The sequence below is a fragment of the Pan paniscus genome, chromosome 3 (genome assembly GCF_029289425.2).
Source record: "Pan paniscus chromosome 3, NHGRI_mPanPan1-v2.0_pri, whole genome shotgun sequence".
Lineage (NCBI taxonomy): Eukaryota > Metazoa > Chordata > Mammalia > Primates > Hominidae > Pan > Pan paniscus.
The window spans coordinates 173188960-173212504 of record NC_073252.2 but is presented as its reverse complement, the minus strand read 5'-3'; the positions used below and the strand labels follow the sequence as shown (position 1 = coordinate 173212504).

Sequence of the window (23545 nt, the reverse complement as noted above, 5' to 3'; positions counted from 1 at the left end):
TACAAGTGTTCAACTCTGTGACTTCGGGTCTTCCTTTGATGAGGGCTCTTGTGTCACATTAAAACTCAAATTCGTGGGAGCTAAATGATGAGAACACATGGACACATAGAGGGCAACAACTGGGGCCTATTGGAGGGTGTAAAATGGGAGGAGGAAGAGGATCAGGAATATAACTAATCAGTACTAGGCGTAATAGCTGGGTGATGAAATAATCTGTACAGCAAACCCCCGTGACACAAGTTCACCTATGTAAGAAACCTGCATGTGTACCCCTCAACTTAAAATGAAAAAGTTAAAACAAACAAAAAACACCTGTATTATATTTGTAGGCTTTTCTTCTGATTATCTATCTTACGTTAATTTAATAAGGCCCAGCTGGGGACCTTATGAAGGTTGAGGTAAAGCTTTGCCTTCCCTACATCATTAATATGAATACTTTTACTTCCACCAAAGGGAATTTTGTTGCATTACATTTTTTACAATATTTACATTTCATATTACACTTATAATAGAGAAGCAATAAAAGTCATGTCACAGCAAATCTTCCATAGTTTTAATCTATATAAGACTTGAAGACATTAAAAGGATATTATGACATTTCAAAAGGGAACATGTACTTTCTACCAAAAATAATGAGTTTGAGTGTTCATATCAACATTTTAAGAAATAGATTAAAAAAACTAGATATGTTTCCAAAGTATAATTACTCTAAAGGTTCCATTTGGTTTTCAAAACTTGCTTATTTTATTCATTATTTATTCATATCCTACTAAATTCTTTCTTTTTGTAATTAGTGACTATGAAACCCAAATACTGCTCATAAGAATATGAACACATCTCAAAAACTCAGTTAACTACATATTTCCAGGAAACTAAAGACAAAAGTCAAGAAAAAAGGACACTAAATATAGTTAACATCTCTGATATGAAAGTATATTAATCTTCTTTGATTAGATTCAGGACCGTGGGGTAATTATTCCCAGACTTGACAGAATAAACTTGACTCTGGTACTAGCTGTTTAACTCTGAATTTCAATATCTCTATTTTTGAAATGTGGAAACAGTGCTTTTCTCAAAGGTCACGATAATGTTATGGATGAAATTGTGTTCCCCAGAAGGGTATGTTGAAATATTACCCTCCCAGTACTTGTGAATGTGGCTTTACTTGGAAACAGGGTCTTTGCAGATGTAATCAAATTAAAACGAGGACATGGTAGGGAGGAGGGGGAGTCTTAATTCAATATGGCTGTGTCCTTATAAGAAGACATGTGAAGACAGAGGAAAGATGGCCATGTGAAGATGGAGGTGAAGATAGGAGTGATGTTGCCACAAGCCAAGGAACATCCAGGGGTACCTGAAACGGCAGGAAGCAAGGAAAGATCCTCTGCCCAGAGGCTTCGGAGGGAGCATGACACTACTAACACTTTGATTTTGCACTTCCGACCTCCAAAACTGAGATAATAATGTTTTGTTTCCTTAAACCTTTTAGTTTATGATACCTTATTAAGTTAGCCCTGGGAAACTATGATAGGTTGCTTTTATGGTTTTGACAACCTTGGAAAACATTGCTTAATTTTACTCTTACACTTTTTTTCACCATTCTATAGGATATTGATAAGTTGAAACTTCTAAGAAAATTATATTTATAGGATTTACAGAGTGTAAGGACTTAAAAGTAAATTTGAACCTCAATATCAAGCTATTCACAGACCAAAGGGAGAAAACCCTTTTCATAAAACTCATGTTTCTTTTTATGTTTTACCTTGGGAGAATGGATTGAGACAGATAGTGCTTCATTGTCTGTATCTAAAAGAGAATTTTATTCAGTTTCTAGACATTGCACGTGAGATATATCAATCATGTGAAATATGCTGTATATCTCTGAAAAGCCAAATTCCACAGATGACAAACACATTATCTCTGTAAGATATTATTTCACTTTGCCAAGAAACGACAAACTAGTCTACCTATATTCCTTTTCATCTAAAATATTCATTTACTTCTCTATTATGTTTAAAAAAGATTTTTAGCATTTTAAAACCACTGTTCAAAATATAGATATCATATGAAGAGCAATAAACTTTTACTCAGGTTAATGATTTATTGAATCACATACCTAATAATACATCTTTTATGAGTCTGATCAAATAAAGTAACCAAAACAGGCTGAAATAACAAAAGCTACTCTTTCACTGGCCAGCTAAAATGGCCGAAGGTAAAAAAGAAGTCATGATAAATAAGAACAAATAACACTCCTGAGACAAATCCTTATTTGTTCCTGTGATCTTGATGTAAATTTAATGTAAAAGAACTTTGATTTAGGGAGGGGGTTGTCAATTTGATATTTCTTATATTGCCATTTCATAGTTTGTTTTTATGATATTCTTAACTTCTCCAAGCATTCTAATTTCTGTAAGATTTTCTGGCCAGTACCTGAAAGCATGACCCAGTGATATACAGTGCTTGTGAGAAACAGTTGAGTAACCAAGGTATTGAGGCTTCATTTTCCTTTAAATATAGAAGCCATTGAGAATACCCATCTGCCAGAGATACAAGTTTTCATTTCCTCTGCTTCAAAATTGTAAAATGAATAGCTTATTAAATGTGATATAAAAATAATGGACTTCACAGCACTGTAATTCTCTGCCATAAAAAAGCAATCAAATTGGTAGAGCTAACACTGGTGCCTCGAACAATGCAAGCTATTAAGTAAAATTGGAAAGAAATGTTCAATAAATTATGCACTGTGCATTTGTGCTTGCTAGAGGCAGAATCTCTCTCACTCTCCCTCCTTTTGAAGTAAGCTTTTGTATGGCTACAGTTTTCCTTTATGCACTTTGCTTTCTACATGTGTTCAGTCTTGAATATTGTGTGTGTATGTGTGTGTGTGTGTGTGTGCAGACAAACACAAAGTAGGGGTTCACCTAAGATGAGAATAAAAGCTTAGACATCATGCTATCACTACTACACCATACATCAAATTGAAAAACAAAGCCAAAAACTCTTAGGACAGAATTCTTCAAAAGTGCTTGTGAAGACTTCAGTACATTATGTGTGTTATGAAGTCCAAGAGTGCCTCACTCACAGAGCTATCTTCACATGCTTTCTAAAAAACTTTGCTAATTTGATATCATGTAAATAGTACTTCGTTGTTGCTTGATTTTGTATTTCTTTCATAACAAGGTCATTATTTTATTGCAGATTTGTTCATGATTTGAGTTCCCTTTCTTTCAGGTCTGTATTTTTAGAATTGCCTTTTACTTTTAAAATTGGGGGTTTTGTTATTTTCTTTAATGGATTTAGTAGAGCGGATTTGATATTTATTTAATTTTTTCTTTTTGTATATACTTTGAACATATTAATCTATTTTAGTTCTGAGGTTACTTTCATTATTTTTGTGATGTTTCTGCCATGTTGAACCTTGTAACATTTTATACTTAAATCTGTCAGTTTCCCAATTTGTCATTTTTTATACATAGAAAATAACATTCATTGCAAGTTTAGATAAAGATTCACTTATAGATTTTGTAGTTCTTTCATTTAAAACAATCATAAAATGTTTCTGTAATTCATTTTATACATCAGAAATTTTTTAAAGACTAAACATGTCCATTTGCTAAATTATCCTCTCGTGATTTATTGAAATCTCATCATTATGTATATTTCATTCTATTAAGGTTAATTTTGTTACTTTCTATTATGTAATGATGATTCCATATAGTCTAATTATGAAATGCCATATTAATTATTAATCAATTACTAATATGGTAATATTACCATATTAATATAATTACACATAAAAACACATAATTGTGTTTCATAGTAACTGGTAGTAAAATCAACCTCTATTATTCTTCCAAACCAAAATAATCTTGAATATTCTTAAAATACAATTTACAATCAGTTTTTCTAGTCTCAAAAGCATGCCTTTGATACTTGCTTGAAATTACTTCCTATTTATTGATACATTTCAGAAACATCAGTTACATAGCTTAATGTTAAGAGCTCAGAGCCAAGAGACAGACTACCAGGTTTAATCCTGGTTTTGCAGTGAAGTGGTGAGATTTCAGCTCACTGCAACCTCCGCCTCCCGGGTTCAGGCATTCTCACGTGTCAGCCTCTCGCGTAGCTGGGATTACAGGCACGCGTCACCATGCTTGGCTAAGTGTGTGTGTGTGTGTGTGTGTGTGTGTGTGTGTGTGTGTGTGTGTGTGTTTGTGTGTGTGTGTGTGTGTGTTTAGTAGAGACCGGGTTTCTCCGTGTTGCCCAGGCTGGTCTCAAGCTCCTGAGCTCAGGCAATCTGCCCACTTCCGCCTACCAAAGTGCTGGGATTACAGGCGTAAACCATCGCGCCTGGCCCTGCCTTTCTGAACTGGAGAAAATTACCTAATCTCTCTGTACCTCAGATTTTTCCATCTGTAAGAGGTAGTGTAATAATACCTTGGGGAGAAGTCAGAAATAATATAATATTTAAATAGAATAATGTCCAGTATATTACAAGTTTTATTCAAGAATTTCTTAAATAAGCCGTGTCTCTATTTATTCAAGAGTTTTGCAGAAGCATTGCATTTTTCTTATTACACTAAATTCTGGTTCCACGCCCTACCTTCCAGCCCCTGACAGTTCTATTCTTTCCTTCCATTTCCTTGCTTTAGCCTTATTGTTATTTTTCTTTTATTAAAATTAAAAATTGAATAGCGAGCATTCTTATCGTTGTTCCTTTTTACATGAACTATTTGGGGATGGGAACTTCTGTCCTGAGTGCAGCTTTGGCCACACTTGTTAAATGTTAATTTGTAGTAATTGTATTTTTTTCCCTTTGTGACTATTGGCCAGTCCATAGTTTCAAGCTCAAATTCACCCAAGTTTAAATATGTGCAATGTTTTTGAAATTTAATGCTGATTTGGATTCTGCTATGACAATTTAATTGCCTTACCAATTATCTTCCCTCAAGTCATTTTTTTTCTATTTTTGTTCACGTGTTTGTTTTCATTCAGTTTGTGCTTACCATTTCGCCTTTTCATATTTTATTTTACAAAAGCTAAAACTTCTTGAATTCTATGGAACTATAAATTTATTCCTTGTTAAATTTTTTAAAAATATTTTTCAAATGCATGAATTTCTCCTAAAAGAGGAATCATATATCTTTCTTTTTTAAAGATATAATTCTATAATTTCACAGGCCTGTTTGTCTTTGAATTCATCTGATTAATCAGAAATCTATTGTCAATTGAGAAAAATTTTGAGACAAGTCTCAATCATTTTAGGAGGTTTATTTGCCAAAGTTAAGGATGTGTGCCCATAACACAGCCTCAGGAGGTCCCGATGACATGTGCCCAAGGTGGTCAGGGTACAGCTTGGTTTTATACATTTTAGGGAAACATGAAGCATCAATCAATATATGTAAGAAGTATATTGGTTGCATCCAGAAAGGCAGAGGCAGCTTAAAGCAGGGAGGGGGCTTCCAAATCACAGGTGAAAGACATATTCCAAAGGAGGCAATCAGAATATGTATCTATGTCAGAGAGCAGAGGGATGACTTTGAATAGAATGGGAGGCAGGTTTGCCCTGAACAGTTCCCAGCTTGACTTTTCCCTTAGTTTAGTAATTTTGGGGCCCCCAAGATTTTCCATTCACACTATCCACAACTACTTTTTTATTGAAAGCAGGATGGGAAGAATCAGCTCAGTTTCTCAGTTGATACCTTCCAACTATTAACATCTCTTTCCAAGACGTTATACCTGAAGCCTGACTGATATGCATAGACCCTAATCAACTTCCTGATATTTTATTGTCATTTAATAACCACTGGTCTGAAACTATATCTGCTAATCTAATAATGTCATCTTGCTGTGAATTTTAACATTTCTTCTGAGAGGACTTGAAATAGTTTTTACCATTTTATTTGCTAGAAAAAATAATTAAAAATATAAATTTCCTGTGATATTTATTACTGCTTCTTCTGTTGCCAACATTTTTGTTCCATAACAAAGCATCAAGTTATGTCTATAATGCAAAGATTTTTGGAAACGTAGCCCTAGAATTAATGTGCAAATGTGGAGTATCAAACAGGAAGATGGGGGACTGAGAGCTCTGCTTACCTGGGAAATCAGCACCCAGAATGGGCAATAGCTCTGTTTCCTCCTGTCTGAGACAGGACTGACCACTGCAAAACATGGGATTAGTGCATGAGGTTAGGTGGTAGACAATCAAATATACTTTCAACTGATGACAGAATATCAAATATACTTTCAACTGAACAATCATACCCATCTCTCATCTCCCTTGTAAGGGAATCCAGCCCTTAGCCATGGAGCACGATTTGCCTAAGTCAGTCAAAACTATCCTATTGTCCTTTGCCAGAAACTTGATTTTCTCTGCAACCTTTCCAGTGACATATTAGGTGAACTCCTATGGGAAGCTTCTAGGAAGACTTTTGCTTGACTAATGAAAGAGACAAATGTAGCTGGTATTTTGTCTTTCTATGTTCCCTTTGCCTGGAACTCAGCCCTGATATTGCCCTGTAGCAGCCCTCTTGTGACCATGAGGAAACAAACATGATGATGAATGGACAACATAGGCAGAAATATAAGAAAAAACTCCCAGATCTGGGATTTAATGACATTGCTGACCACTGAATTATAGCAACTACCAATATCATATTTTACTTTATGTTAAAAAATAACATCTATTTAAATCACTGAACCTTGGACTTTTTACTTAAATTTGAAAGCATTTCTGCTCAGAAAGATATCTGCTACTGTTTTCTCCATTATTTTTTCACAAGGTTACATCAGTATTTGGGTAGCAGAAATTCATCTTCGATCCTTGTAAATTATTGACTAAAATACCATTCAGGACATAGGCATGGGCAAGGACTTCATGTCTAAAACACCAAAATCAATGGCAACAAAAGCCAAAATTGACAAATGGGATCTAATTAAACTAAAGAGCTTCTGCACAGCAAAAGAAACTACCATCAGAGTGAAAAGGCAACCTACAGAATGGGAGAAAATTTTTGCCATCTACTCATCTGACAAAGGGCTAATATCCAGAATCTACAATGAACTCAAATAAATTTACAAGAAAAAAACAAACAACCCCATCAAAAAGTGGGCAAAGGATATGAACAGACACTTCTCAAAAGAAGATATTTATGCAGCCAAAAGACACATATAAAAATGCTCATCATCGCTGGCCATCAGAGAAATGCAAATCAAAACCACAATGAGATACCATCTCACACCAGTTAGAATGGCAATCATTAAAAAGTCAGAAAAAAACAGGTGCTGGAGAGGACATGGAGAAAAAGGAACACTTTGACACTGTTGGTGGGACTGTAAACTAGTTCAACCATTGTGGAAGTCAGTGTGGCGATTCCTCAGGGATCTAGAACTAGAAACACCATTTGACCCAGCCATCCCATTACTGGGTATATACCCAAAGGATTATAAATCATGCTGCTATAAAGACACATGCACACGTATGCTTATTGCGGCACTATTCACAATAGCAAAGACTTGGAACCAACCCAAATGTCTAACAATGGTAGACTGGATTAAGAAAATGTGGTACATATACACCATGGAATACTATGCAGCCATAAAAATGATGAGTTCATGTCCTTTGTAGGGACATGAATGAAGCTGGAAACCATCATTCTCAGCAAACTATCGCAAGGACAAAAAACCAAACACCGCATGTTCTCACTCATAGGTGGGAACTGAACAGTGAGAACACATGGACACAAGAAGGGGAATTGAAATTGCAGATTTCAATGGGTGAACTTGATAACAATTTTATTTTCATGCAACAATTACTAAATAGAAAAGCATATTAAAATATTTATTTCTCCAAGTAAATTGTCACATTAGAAATATTGGTATTTAATTAAACTTTTGTATCACTTCCTGAGAACAGTAATTATTTCGGGCAAAAAAATAAAAAAATAAACTACCTCTCTGTGCTCTGGACCTCTCTCCTGTACCTTCAGGACAATAGTATTTTGGAATAATCCAAGCCAAATTGACAAAAAAAGATCCATAGCTGGTGTCATTTGTAAGTGAAGACAATCATTGACTTTTGTAAATATTCTCTATTTTTAATTATTATGTGTCAGGCCTCTGAGCCCAAGCCAAGCCATCGCATCCCCTGTGACTTGCACATATACACCCAGATGGCCTGAAGTAACTGAAGAATTACAAAAGAAGTGAATATGCCCTGCCCTGCCTTAACCGATGACATTCCACCACAAAAGAAGTAAAAATGGCCCGTCCTTGCTTTAACTGATGACATTCCACCACAAAAGAAGTGAAAATGGCCGGTCCTTGCCTTAAGTGATGACATTACCTTGTGAAATTCCTTCTCCTGGCTCATCCTGGCTCAAAAATCTCCCCCACTGAGCACCTTGCAACCCCCACTCTGCCCACCAGAGAACAACCCCCCTTTGACTGTAATTTTCCTTTACCTCCCCAAATCCTGTAAAACAGCCCCACCCCATCTCCCTTCGCTGACTCTTTTCGGACTCAGCCTACCTGCACCCAGGTGAAGTAAACAGCCTTGTTGCTCACACAAAGCCTGTTTGGTGGTCTCTTCACAGGGACGCGCATGAAATTTGGTGCCATGACTCAGATTGGGGGACCTCCCTTGGGGGATCCATCCCCTGTCCTCCTGTTCTTTGCTCCGTGAGAAAGATCCACCTACGACCTCAGGTCCTCAGACCAACGAGCTCAAGAAACATCTCACCAATTTCAAATCCGGTAAGCAGCCTCTTTTTACTCTCTTCTTCAACCTCCCTCACTATCCCTCAACCTCTTTCTCCTTTCAATCTTGGTGCCACACTTCTATCTCTCCCTTCTCTTAATTTCAATTCCTTTCATTTTCTGGTGGAGACAAAGGAGACACGTTTTATCCGTGGACCCAAAACTCCGGCGCAGGTCACGGACTAGGGAAGGCAGCCTTCCCTTGGTGTTTAATCATTGCAGGGACACCTCTCTGATTATTCACCCAGGTTTCAGAGGTGTTAGACCACGCAGGGACGCCTGCCTTGGTCCTTCACCCTTAGCAGCAAGTCCCGCTTTTCTGGGGGAGAGGCAAGTACCCCAACCCCTTCTCTCCATGTCTCTACCCCTTCTCCGCATGTCTCTACCCCTTCTCCGCATTTCTGGGGGGCAAGAAACCCCCAACCCCTTCTCCTTCACCCTTAGCGGCAAGTCCTGCTTTTCTGGTGAAGGGGCAAGTACCCCAACCTCGTATCTCTGCGCCCCAATCCCTTATTTCCATGCCCCGACCTCCTATCTCTGTGCCCCAACCCCTTCTCTGCTTTTCTGGAGGGCAAGAACCCCCCACCACTTCTCCCTGTCTCTACTCTTCTCTGGGCTTGCCTCCTTCACTATGGGCAAGCTTCCACCTTCCATTCCTCCTTCTTCTCCCTTAGCCTGTGTTCTTAAGAACTTAAAACCTCTTCAACTCTCACCTGACCTAAAACCTAAGCATCTTATTTTCTTCTGCAATGCCGCTTGACCCCAATACAAACTCGACAGTAGTTCCAAATAGCCAGAAAACAGCACTTTCAATTTTTCCATCCTGCAAGATCTAAATAATTCTTGTCGTAAAATAGTCAAACGGTCTGAGGTGCCTGACGTCCAGGCATTCTTTTACACATCGGTCCCTTCCTAGTCTCTGTTCCCAATGCAACTTGTCCCAAATCTTCCTTCTTTCCCTCCCGCCTGTCCCCTCAGTCCCAACCCTAATCATCGCTGAGTCTTTCTAATCTTCCTTTTCTACAGACCCATCTGACCTCTCCCTTCCTTGCCAGGCCGAACTAGGTCCCAATTCTTCCTCAGCCTCCGCTCCTCCACCCTATAATCCTTTTATCACCTCCCCTCCTCACACCTGGTCCGGCTTACAGTTTCGTTCTGTGACTAGCCCTCCCCCACCTGCCCAGCAATTTACTCTTAAAAAGGTGGCTGGAGCTAAAGGCATAGTCAAGGTTAATGCTCCTTTTTCTTTATCCCAAATCAGATAGCATTTAGACTCTTTTTCATCAAATATAAAAACCCAGCCCAGTTCATGACTCGTTTGGCAGCAACCCTGAGACACTTTACAGCCCTAGACCCTGAAATGTCAAAAGGCCGTCTTATTCTCAAAATACATTTTATTACCCCATCTGCTCCCTACATTAAATAAAACCCCCAAAATTAAATTCCGGCCCTCAAGCCCCACAACAGGATTTAATTAACCTCGCCTTCAAGGTGTACAATAATAGAAAAAAGTTGCAATTGCTTGCTTCCACTGTGAGACAAACCCCAGCCACATCTCCAGCACACAAGAACTTCCAAACACCTGAACCGCAGCGACCAGGCACTCCTCCAGAACCTCCTCCCCCAGGAGCTTGCTACAAGTGCCAGAAATCTGACCACCAAGCCAAGGAATGCCTGCAGCCCAGGATTCCTCCTAAGCCACATCCCATCTGTGCGGGACCCCAATGGAAATCGGACTGTCCAACTCACCTGGCAGCCACTCCCAGAGCCCCTGGAACTCTGGCCCAAGGCTCTCTGACTCCTTCCCAGATCTTCTTGGCTTAGCGACTGAAGACTGACGCTGCCGATCGCCTCAGAAGCCCCCTAGACCATCACGGACGCTGAGCTTCAGGTAACTCTCACAGTGGAAGGTAAGTCCGTCCCCTTCTTAATCAATACAGAGGCTACCCACTCCACATTACCTTCTTTTCAAGGGCCTGTTTCCCTTGCCTCCATAACTGTTGTGGGTATTGACGGCCAGGCTTCTAAACCTCTTAAAACTCCCCAACTCTGGTGCCAACTTAGACAATACTCTTTTAAGCACTCCTTTTAGTTATCCCCACCTGCCCAGCTCCCTTATTAGGCTGAGACACTTTAACTAAATTATCTCCTTCCCTGACTATTCCTGGATCACAGCTACATCTCATTGCTGCCCTTCCTCCCAATCCAAAGCCTCTTTTGTGTCCTCCTCTTTTATTTCCCCACCTTAACCCACAATTATAAGATACCTCTACTCCCTCCTTGGTGACCGATCATGCACCCCTTACCATCTCATTAAAACCTAATCACCCTTACCCCGCTCAATGCCAGTATCCCATCCCACAGCATGCTTTGAAAGGATTAAAGCCTGTTATCACTCACCTGCTACAGCATGGCCTTTTAAGCCTATAAACTCTCCTTACAATTTCCCCATTTTACCTGTCCTACAACCAGACAAGCCTTACAAGTTAGTTCAGGATCTAAGCTTTATCAACCAAATTGTTTTGCCTATCCACCCTATGGTGCCAAACCCATATACTCTCCTATCCTCAATACCTCCCTCCACAATCCATTATTCTGTTCTGGATCTCAAACATGCTTTCTTTACTATTCCTTTGCACCCATCATCCCAGCCTCTCTTTGCTTTCACTTGAACTGACCCTGACACCCATCAGGCTCAGCAAATTACCTGGGCTGTACTGCTGCAAAGCTTCACAGACAGCCCCCATTACTTCAGTCAACCCCAAATTTCTTTCTTACCTGTTACCTATCTCAGCATAATTCTCATAGAAACACACATGCTCTCCCTGCTGATCGTGTCCGATTAATCTCCCAAACCCCAACCCCTTCTACAAAACAGCAACTCCTTTCCTTCCTGGGCATGGTTGGATACTTTTGCCTTTGGATACCTTGTTTTGCCATCCTAACAAAACCATTATATAAACTTACAAAAGGAAACCTACATCCTAACAAAACCATTATATAAACGCACAAAAGGAAACCTAGCTGACCCCATAGATCCTAAATCCTTTCCCCACTCCTTTTTCCATTCCCTGAAGACAGCTTTAGAGACTGCCCCCACTCTAGCTCTCCCTGACTCATCCCAACCCTTTTCATTACACACAGCCGAAGTGCAGGGCTGTGCAGTCAGAATTCCTACACAAGGACCGGGATCGCGTCCTGTAGCCTTTTTGTCCAAACAACTTGACCTTACTGTTTTAGGCTGTCCATCATGTCTCCGTGCAGCAGCTGCTGCCACCCTAATACTTTTAGAGGCCCTCAAAATCACAAACCATGCTCAACTTACTCTCTACATTTCTCATAACTTCCAAAATCTATTTTCTTCCTCATACCTGACGCATATACTTTCTGCTCCCCGGCTCCTTCAGCTGTACTCACTCTTTGTTAAGTCCCACAATTACCATTGTTCCTGGCCCGGACTTCAATCCGGCCTCCCACATTATTCCTGATACCACATCTGACCCCCATGACTGTATCTCTCTGATCCACCTGACATTCACCCCATTTCCCCATATTTCCTTCTTTCCTGTTCCTCACCCTGATCTCGCTTGATTTATTGATGGTGGTTCCACCAGGCCTAATCGCCACACACCAGCAAAGGCAAGCTATGCTATAGCACAAGCCACTAGCCTGCCTCTTAGAACCTCTCATTTCCTTTCCATCGTGGAAATCTATCCTCAAGGAAATAACTTCTCAGAGTTCCATCTGCTATTCTACTACTCCTCAGGGATTATTCAGGACCCCTCCCTTCCCTACACATCAAGCTCGAGGATTTGCCCCCACCCAGGACTGGCAAATTAGCTTTACTCAACATGCCCTGAGTCAGATAACTAAAATACCTCTTAGTGTAGGTAGACACTTTCCCTGGATAGGTACAGGCCTTTCCTACAGGGTCTGAGAAGGCCACCGCAGTCATTTCTTCCCTTCTGTCAGACATAATTCCTCAGTTTAGCCTTCCCACCTCTATACAGTCTGATAACAGACCAGCCTTTATTAGTCAAATCAGCCAAGCAGTTTTTCAGGCTCTTAGTATTCAGTGAAACCTTTATATCCCTTATGGTCCTCCATCTTCAGGAAAAGTAGAACGGACTAAACGTCTTTTAAAAACACACCTCACCAAGCTCAGCCACCAACTTAAAAAGGACTGGACAATACTTTTAGCACTTTTCCTTCCCACAAGTCAGACCTGTTCTCAGAATGCTACAGGGTACAGCCCATTTGAGCTCCTGTATAGACGCTCCTTTTTATTAGGCCCCAGTCTCATTCCAGACACCAGACCAACTTAGACTGTGCCCCCAAAAAAACTTGTCATCCCTACTATCTTCTGTCTAGTGACACTCCTATTCACCGTTCTCAACTACTCATACATGCCCTGCTCTTGTCTACACTGCCGGTTTACACTGTTTCTCCAAGCCATCACAGCTGATATCTCCTAGTGCTATCCCCAAACTGCCACTCTTAACTTTTGAAGTAAATAAATAATGTTTGCTGGCAGGACTATGCTAAATCTCCTTAGGCACTCTCTAATCAGATGTCCTGAGTAGTCCCAATTCTTAGACCTTTTATACCTGTTTTTCTCCTTCTTTTATTCCATTTAGTTTCTCAATTCATCCCAAACCGTATCCAGGCTATCACCCATCATTCTATACAACAAATGTTTCTTCAAACATCCCCACAATATCACCCCTTACCACAAGATCTCCCTTCAGCTTAATCTCTCCCACTCTAGGTTCCCACACCGCCCCTAATCCCGCTTGAAGCAGCCCTGAGAAACATCACCCATTCTCTCTCTCCATACCACCCCCCAAAAATTTTCGCCGCCCCAACACTTCAACACTATTTTGTTTTATTTTTCTTATTAATATAAGAAGGCAGGAATGTCAGGCCTCTGAGCCCAAGCCAAGCCATCGCATCCCCTGTGACTTGCACTTATACCCCCAGATGGCCTGAAGTAACTGAAGAATAACAAAAGAAGTGAATATGCCCTGCCCCGCCTTAACTGATGACATTCCACCACAAAATAAGTGAAAATGGCCGGTCCTTGCCTTAAGTGATGACATTACCTTGTGAAATTCCTTCTCCTGGCTCATCCTGGCTCAAAAAGCACCCCCACTGAGCACCTTGTGACCCCCACTCTGCCTGCCAGAGAACAACCCCCCTTTGACTGTAATTTTCCTTTATCTACCCAAATCTTATAAAATGGCCCCATCCCTATCTCCCTTCGCTGACTCTCTTTTCGGACTCAGCCCGCCTGCACCCAGGTGAAATAAACAGCCTTGTTGCTCACACAAAGCCTGTTTGGTGGTCTCTTCACACGGATGTGCATGAAATTATGAATACATAATAATTGTACATATTCATGGGGTACATGTGATCTTTTGATATAAGCATACAATAGGTAATGATCAAATCAGGGTAATTGAGACATCCATCACCTCAAGCATTTATCATTCCCTTGTGTTAGGAGGATTCCAATTCCACTCTTTTAGTTATTTTGAAATACACAATAAGTTATTGTTAACTACAGTTTAATGTGATTCCAAAATTTAGGAGATAATGGTCTTTTTTATTTTTGCCTTTAATTAGATTTTTCTGTAGCTCATGATGCTTTTGACCATTTTCTTTCTTCAAATTCTTACTTAACTTTGGCTTACATATAAGCAGACTTTTTGTTTTCCTCTTAACTCCCTGGGGTCTTTCTGGTCCTTTTCATGAGACCCACTCCTCTGCTTGGCTTGCAAATATTCCTGATGTCTCAGGCTGTATCCTTAGCCTCACGCGGTCCTTCAACAATATGTTCTTCCCAGATAAACTCATTTAAATCTCTGTGGATTCTGCTGCCAATTATATCCCAGATGTACATTTGGAATCCTAATCTCCCATGCTATCTATATATCACTGCCTAATTGAAATCTCTGCCTGAGTGTATAATAACACCTAAAACCAATTGCGCGAAACCAATTTTTAACAATCCTTTATGGTTCTAAGTATTAAATTGGCTTAACTTTGGCTATTTCCCACCGTGGAAAATGTCACTGTTATCATCCCAATTTCCTAGGGCAAAATCTGGTGATCACTCATCTCTGCTCTTCCCTCATTGACTCTTTGTTTTCTTTCAAGTCCTCTTTAATCAAGTTCTCTCTCAAGTTTGTTTTCTCTATTTTCAATTTCATTACCTTAACTTGGACCTTTATTATAATCATCATTATTGTTCATATCAGAGCAAAAAAAAAAAAAAAGAGCCAACTCTGCCTTCACACTATAAATGCTGCTATAGACAGCTTTTTAAATGGCAATAGGTCATGTTACTAGCTTAAACCTTCATGCTTTATGCTTTTTCATTCCTATCAGATACATTTACAAATAATCAAGTTTACGATGTAAGCTCTTCATTATCACTTCCTTCCTGATTCTGGGATTTCACTTTCTGTTACTTTCACACCTATTTTTGCTTCAGCTGTGAATAAATATTAGCAGTTCTCTAAATGTGTAATGTGGCTTCACTCTATCATCAACTTGGTATTTCCTCTGATTGGAATACTCTTCTCTTTTCACCTCATATTCTGTTATAATTTTTTCTCAAATTTCAGTTTAAGTATTGCCTTCTGAGAGCTTCCTGGATTCATGCCAAATCCCTTTTCTCTACCCTTATCCTTTCTATCATAATACATTGCATTTACTTCTACTACTTACTTGTTTCTTTTTTCTCAATAACTAGCTATTTGCAGACAAAAGCATGTCTTATTCAGGTCTATGATTTTCGCTTATGGTATCATGTCATAATGATTTCATTACATAAATATCTACTGAATGAATGACTAAATAAGGGCCCAGGGTACTACTGAGGAAAAGCAATCTTTGAGAGGCAATGCATGAGGTAAGTGGGAAGATAGAAAAAACAAACTTTTCCAATAATTTTACCAAACTTGTCTTTGTCAGGTCAGATAATTAACCTATGAAAGTTCAAGATCTATGATTTCCAGGCATTGAGAATGACATATCCCAGCATTTAAAATGTCCATTTTCATTGGATAAACTTTTTTCTTATTTTCCTTGGCCCTTAATACTCAAGCAAATTTTATTTTCTAAGTAGATAGGAGTTTAGGTGTCACTGTAACTTTTCCATCTCTATTTGTTAGTCTTTACATATTTTCTGATTTATTTGAACTCATCAATCATTTTAATTGAATAAATCCACCAAAAAATCAAGATGTTAATTCAAAATGCAACTTAATAACAATTATATTTTAAAATATAATATCCAGACAGATGAGCTACTAATATTAGAAATTAATTAGTCTAACATCTTCATTTTGAAGAATCTGAGGTTTCAATGGATAAGTTAGTTACCAATCACACAGTACACTAGTGATTTAGGGATTCATCCTGGGATCTATTTAGTGAATAAATCTTTTCTCTTCATTAAAGAAATTGTCTGGCTATTGTAAGAATTAGCCTCAAATGTTATTACCAGTGTTTATTTAACAAGGTTTGAAAAACTAGACTAACATAAATAGCTGCTGTTTTTAGCATGGTCTGGTATTATCAGAATCTGTTTGCTAAAATATGTTTGCTAGATAGAGCATTTAATACACCAAAGCATATTTTTAAAAATTTAAAAAACATGACTCTCATGCAAATATAGAATGAACACATGCCAAAGATTTTACTTTACACCGTAAGTCAAAGGGATGATGACACAAATTTGCTAATAGTCATTTCTCAAAATCCACAAGGAATTGGTTCCAGGAACTTTTGTAGATACCAAAATCTGCAAGTGCACAAGTGTTCAAGTCCCTTATGCACAATGGCATAATATTTGTATATATATAACCTACACAATCTTCCCATATACTTTAATCTCTAGATTTCTTGTAATACCTAATACAATGTAAAGGTTATATAAATAGTTGTACTCTATTTTTTTAAAAAAAAATTGTGGTTTTTTTATTGCTGTTTTTTAAATTATTTTTTCAGAATATTTTCAATCCGTGGATGTGGAACTCACAGATATGGAGGATGGACTATAGATACAAACTGGTTAGTGCCTCAGATGCTGAACAGAACGAATGCAAGATAACATAACTTCATAGTATGTGAGCTCTTCTCAGATAGTTTATTAAAAAGACATACATAGATGCTTTCCTTAATATATTTAACAACCCCAAGGCTAGTCTGTCAAATAAAAAAAAAAATGAAAAGGACTCACAGTCATTTGTTTTATTTCTGAAGTTAAACAAAAAATAAAATTCTAAGGTCCACCAACCATCTGAATGAACTCCTCCTCTCAGCTACGGGCATTCCTGAGTTAACCTGAAAATCCAGTTCAGGTTATGATGACAAAGGGGGTTGGACATGCCTCACTATACCCTCCAGCATTAATATTAACACAGACCTTAAGTCTGATAAGAAACGTTTGCAATCTATTTTCTGTGAAGCCTGCTACCTGGAGGCTTCATCTGCATAATAAAACCTTGGTCTCTACAACCCCTTATTTTAACCCAGATATTCCTTTCTACTGACAATAACTCTTTCAAACAAATGTCAATCAGGAAACATTTAAATCTATCTATGACCTGGAAGCTCCCCACTAATGAGTTGTCCTGCCCTTCCAGATGGAACCAATGTAAGTAAATCTTCCAGGTATTGATTGATATCTCATGTCTCCCTAAAATGTATAAAAGCAAGCTGTACCCCGGCCACCTTGGGCACATATTGTTGGGACCTCCTGAGGGTGTCACTGGCGTGTCCTTAACTTTGTCAAAATAAACTTTCTAAATTGATTGAGACCTGTCTCAGGTATTTGGGGTTGACAAACTGATAACCACGAAGGGATTCTGAGTGGAGTTTCCCCTGACTTTTGACAAATCTCCTATCGGTGCTTGGTACCGGCTTGAGATTTCCTTATGGTTCAAACCAATAGGACAATTTGCCAAGACCCGGGAGCTCCCCTCCCTCCATAGGATCCCCAATCTCATTCCCAGGTAAGTAGCTGAATTGGGGACTTTTGTCTTGGAAATTCTCCTTAATGACTAAAGGTTAAAATTGACAACCAGTTGAGCCTAATTTCTCCTTACCACAAGAGCACTCAATGACTATATTGTTGGTTTTGTTGTTGTTGTTGTTGTTCTGGTCTTTCTCCCATCGGATTTGACCAACTCTACTCAAATTTGTCAAATTCAAATGAGAATCCCAGATTATGGGCAACAAGACTTCTGAATTGGCTAAAATTTCTCACAGCTTCAAAAAGAAGAAAACAACAACAACAAAACATGCACTTGGTTTCTATGTTTGCTTCCCTTCTTAAAAACAAAACTTTTTTTGTTTTGTTTACTTTTCTTTCACCCTATTCCTGCTTTCCCCTTTGCTGTCTTCAGTACCAAGAAAAAATCTAGAGAAGGCTTCTAATGACTCAAGCCCCTGAAAGAACTCAAAACAAAGACGCCACTCATCCCTTTTGGGGTGCTCTGTTTTCTTTGTGGCGTTTCAACAGTCATGGGCAAATTCTTCTTATGTCTGAAGCTCTCCTATATTTCATTACCTGACCACTTTCGCTTTGTGGGTACCAGAGATGACCTTGTAATGTGAGAGGATTTGATCTTGGTGTGTATAATGGCGGATGAGAGCTACAAATTTAGGGGTAGCTGAGCACAGTTTACAGGAAGTAGTCTTGGCTGGTGTTTTTCCTCCAAGGAAGTTGTTGCTTATGATCCTAATTCTAATTTGAAGGTGCATTCTAAATAGTCTTCTCTATTACCTTTCCTCCCAAAATTAGTCTTGATTGACTTGTCTGCTCATTTGCATAAGGAACTGAATTGTCGCTCTTCTTATAGATAAATGAGAGATTGAGTTTACTTAGCTCTGAAGAGAAAGGGCATTTTGCTCCTTCTGGCCAAAAGGTACTCCTTGGTGACTGGGGCTGAATGGGAGTGTCTGGGGGGTTGACCTTCCCATGATGTGCAGCAGCCCTACAGGGAACTCCCAAAAAAATTAGTTTAAAAATGCTCATCCAGGAAACACATATAGGAGTTTGCCACGCCATGTTTTGAGCCCTCTCAGAGGTGCTAGACCTCCAGAGAGAGAAACTGAGGCATGTAATAGGAGGGCAGAAACAACTCAGTGGTGAGTCACTGTGGAGTCCTGGCCACAGTCAGCACATCTTGTTCCACTATACTAAACCCTAGGCCACAGACCAGTTCCTTGTTTTAAGAAAAAAAAAATGTGCAAAACAAATCACCTAAGAATGAGGAAAGACAAGGAGAATGACCCACCTTGGTCAACCTGCCCAGCTTTATGGCACCTCTACTTGCAAGTGATTGTGAACATGGAAGGACATAACAGGTTTTCTAATACTCCAGCTGGTTACAGATTAGGTCTGTTCTTGTGTACGTTTTAAACTGATGGGCAAATAACATCATGGAAAACTCAGAGCCCAAAGGTTGACCTGCAACTAACTATAATGTTCCTAAATTCTCTGTTTTCTTTTCTGCCTGATTGAAGTCTGCTGTTACTTTTCTACTAACATAAAATCCAATGTTTGCAATGTTTTTAAAATTATTATTGTTTTTGCAAACTGCTGAGTTTGTATTAATCTCTCATGGCCAGAGTTCTGAAGTAAAAACTGTAAGATCCTTGTTTGTAACAAATGTGTTTGTGTGTGTTTATGTGTATGTACATGTATTTCGTTATGTGGTTTTGGCCACAAAGTAGCAAATTGGCTTGAAGCTAAAGAGTATTCATAAATTAAATAATAAGCCCACATGCTTTTCAAGTTCACATGATTCAGGGAACATCTTTCATAAATAAGCTGGTTTTAAAATTATTGGTAAAGTAATATTAGAAATATCTTAAGAATCGTCAGCATACAGTTTCATTTGCATTTATTTATCAAGCAATCATCAGAGATTATTGTTGGAGAAGAGTTCCGCCAGGATTGGCTGAACTTGAGAGGAATACTGCCTTCCTACTCCATCCCCTTTCCAGTTCCCCATGCTGCTGAGAGCCACTTCCGCTGCACAATAAAATCCTTCACATTCACCAACCTCCAATTTTTTCATGCCACTTCATTCCTCCTGGATGATGGACAAGAATCTGGGTGCAGGTACAGGAGGCTGTCATACTGGCTCTCCACTGAGCTGTTTTAACACTTAGGCCATCCATGAATGGCAAAGCTAAAGGACAGCACTATAACACATGCCTTCTGGGGCTCTGGGGGTCCTGGGCAACCCCTAGACACTGCTGCCAGGCTACGGAATTCTACTCCTGCCAGTGCCTAGAAACACCCATCCCGGTCTCTGCCCCCTCTCACCTGCTCACTTCCACTCCCACAAGGGGTTTGAGAGCTGTGGGCTGAGTAAGTGAACCACCTCTTCATGAGTCCTCTGAAGAGGTCAAGGGAACTATCGCATCTCAATGTGGAAGTGATATTTCACCACCAAACTACATGAAAGAGCTGTAATCAATTGATTTAAAAAAAAAGTAAGTGCTTATCAGGCTGGTAGATATTTGTTCAGATATTAGCTGGTAGATATTAGCCTTTTAATTCATATGACCTTGGTTATCTTTGGTAAGATTAATTTGGTAAATTTAATTTCAAAATTATCTCCAGTAGTTTAAAATCTTAAAGTCCTGTTGTGTTAAATTAAGTAACTTTGGTTTTTTTCACTGGGAATTTGAGTTCCTAAGATCTAAAATAATAACAGTGTAAAGGGTATTTTTGGTGAAGCTTATAAAATACAAGGATGTGTTTTTTTGCTGAAGAAAATGTAATATTTTTTCTCGTTAAGAAACTATTTAAGTCACTTTAAGATAAAGGAAAACATACAGGTAAAACTAAAGGGATAAAAATTATTAAGCCAGGGCAACAAATGTTACCTCTGAGACCTGTGGTTTTCAAGAAGATAGGCAATGTGGGGGAAGGGCAAGACCAAGTAACTATTAAACTAGAGGGTATAATGTAAAGGAATTGGTCCATTTTGTAGATTGCTGTCATCAGCTTCTTGAGAAACCTTTACTATAATGAATTGTAAAAATCACTAATTTAAGGACATAATTCTTAATTTTAAATGCTGCAGAAGGAAAGAGCTTGTTTGTTGATGCAGGAACCACAGCTCACTATTAAACAATCACTACTGAATAATGTGATCCCAAGGCACACGAGGTTATTCCTGCAACTAACCTATTGGACCAGATAAATGCCTCTGTACAGTCTGTTTGCCCTGAGATGGTGACTGACCGAATTTCCCTATAAAATATCAAGTGGAGCACACCAGATGAAGCAGTTGATATGCTTCATATGTAAGTCGTATGAGACTGACCTTATGATAACCAACATATTCTCCCACCAAATATGCCCATTACACAGGTCATAGTAAATTTAGGGGTTAAGGTGACTCCTATTGAAACCACCATTGCAAAATTATAACTGAGCTGACCTAGCTAACTACATCTTGCTTCTGATTTCCAAACTGTCCTTGTTCACTTCTGGGTGCAGGCTGAACTAACTTTAGAAAGAACTTAGTTTATAGTTTAATCAACATGATGACAGCCTTTTCCCAAAACAAACCTCCTTCTTGTCTGGGGACTACACTGCCTTTGTAGGACTAACAAATTAGGCACAAGATTAGAAATTATGGTTTAGGAATCATGCAGCTGGAGGCTACAAGATTCTGACCCTCCTTGAACTGCTCCTAAGATCAGTGCTTAAGATATTTTACAGACCCTGCACTTGATGGATCAGCTGGCACCATCCAGATGGATTAACTGCCTCATCTGATCTTGTGACCCGCTAGCCAGGAACTGACTCAGCACAAAAGGACAGCTTCAGTTTCCTATGATTTTATCTCCTACCTAGCCAATCAGCATTCGTGGCTCACTGGCTTCCCCCCACCCACCAAGTTGTCCTCAAAAACTCCAATCCCTGAATGCTCAGGGAGACAGATTTGAGTAATAATGAAACTCTGGTCTCCCACACAGCCAGTTCTGCGTGAATTACTCTTTCTCTATTGCAATTCCCCTGTCTTGATAAATTGTCTCTGTCTAGGTGGCGGGCAAGGTGAACCCAGTGGGTGGTTACACTTTTCCATGGATACCCCAGGTAACATCACTACCACAAAATCACACAACTGTTTGAGAAGCCTTATCAAATTTCCTGTCCCTCATGGGTCTTACAGATGCTTAATAAAACATTGGGGTAATTAACAACAACTACAACAACAAAAATAAAAAGGGAAAGGAAAAAGGGAGTCAAAGGACTCTCCCCAGAAGAGTGATAGAAATTTTTGGATGGGTTTCCACTATTTGCCCCCATTGGAGAACTAAAACAAACAAAAAAACAAACAAACAAAAAAAGCCAAAGTTTATAATGAGAAAGATGGCATTGCCTGGGCAATGTTGAGGCAAATAAGATAAACATTAACCAAAGGGCCTGAGTGCCTTGGTCCAAACTTTTGATATAAGATCAAATCCTTTTGATGCAGTATCTTGCTACCTGGGGAATGCAAGGAGGAGAATACTCATAAGCAGGTAGCCTTTCCCCCCTACCATCGCTGATTCTAACTATATCCTCATATAGATTCTAGAGCTGTTATGTTGGACAGTGCCTGATAGACAGCTCTCATCTAACAAGAGTTGTTTGGCTTGTGGATAGTATTTCCAAGGTGAACAAGTGACATCCTGTTTGAAACCCATGCTCTGGTTAAAGAAGAGACAAGCAAATCTTTTTCTTTTGTTATTTGTAGTTTACAGCTATTGGTTGAAGCACATTTTTGTGAACAAGTTTACTTTTCTGTCTGAGTTCTCCAAAATATGGAAACTGCTCATAATCATTCTGATTTTATGACAATATAGTTATTTGCATAGGTTTAGTAAGAGTCTTTACTTTTAAAATAGGACAACTAGAGACACTGGTTATTTTACCAAGGCTTTGACTAGAATAATATATTTTTAGGTAAAGTTCCAGCAAAGCCAACTTAAAATGAGCCTATATAGCCAATCAATTCTTGCTGCATTTTATGCAAATAATCAGGCCAAGCATAATAAGCCTATAACTTACTTTGCACACAGATTGGTCTTACTGTATCTTCTCTCTAATAGAAAAGGAGGGCTAGAGAGAGAAATTGTTTCAAAGGAAAAGTGTAACACTTGTTATTTCAGCTCCGACTTTTGTTTCTGAGTGCAGATTGAATCATTAATTATTTCTTGGCTACAGTAATCCTCTAGAGAGTGCCAGATTATAATTTTTCTTCATATTTTTAGTTGGCACCCTAATGGAGTAGGTTCTTCTTTTCTGTTCTGACACACAAATACTCTGTAGAAATACGAATCTTATCTCTCCTTGTTTTACTTGCAAGGAAGCTAAAATCATGGTAATCTGAAGAGCAGAGATACAAATCTCCCTCCTTTAGCATTCCACTGGGCCTAATCTGTTTTTCACTTCAAATGGCTGCTTTTAAGACTATACAAGCACCCTCCCTCTAGGCCCAAGGACTGTCATAGAAAAGGTGGGCATGTGAGGCTGTAAGGGCCTGGATTTGAGGGATAGAATTAGGTCAAAGTTAGACCCTCCAAATCAAGGGTGGGTACAAAGATGCCTAAACAATTGATAAAACAAGGTTCGTTGCCTTCTGAGCTATTACACGACACCTTTTCATCTACCCCAACTGTCAGAGGCGTTGGAAGCAGAGCGACTCCATCTTGAGTGAGGGCTAGGAAAATGAGGCTGGGACTGGCCGGGCTGCATTCC

General features: G+C 39.1%; 1 protein-coding gene across 2 annotated transcripts in view; it reads left to right on the top strand.

Annotated features, from left to right (window-relative positions):
- LOC129397647 (embryonic stem cell-related gene protein-like) overlaps positions 1-17499 on the top strand; it is a 95490-nt gene extending 77991 nt beyond the window's left edge. For both annotated transcript variants that reach the window (XM_055112021.1, XM_055112022.2), the window contains exons 2-3: positions 8601-8760; positions 16780-17499. In XM_055112021.1, coding sequence (XP_054967996.1) covers positions 8601-8760; positions 16780-16887 — 268 coding nt within the window. In that variant the 3' untranslated portion in view covers positions 16888-17499. The remainder of the gene's footprint in view (positions 1-8600; positions 8761-16779) is intronic.
- The last annotated feature ends 6046 nt before the right edge of the window (positions 17500-23545 follow it).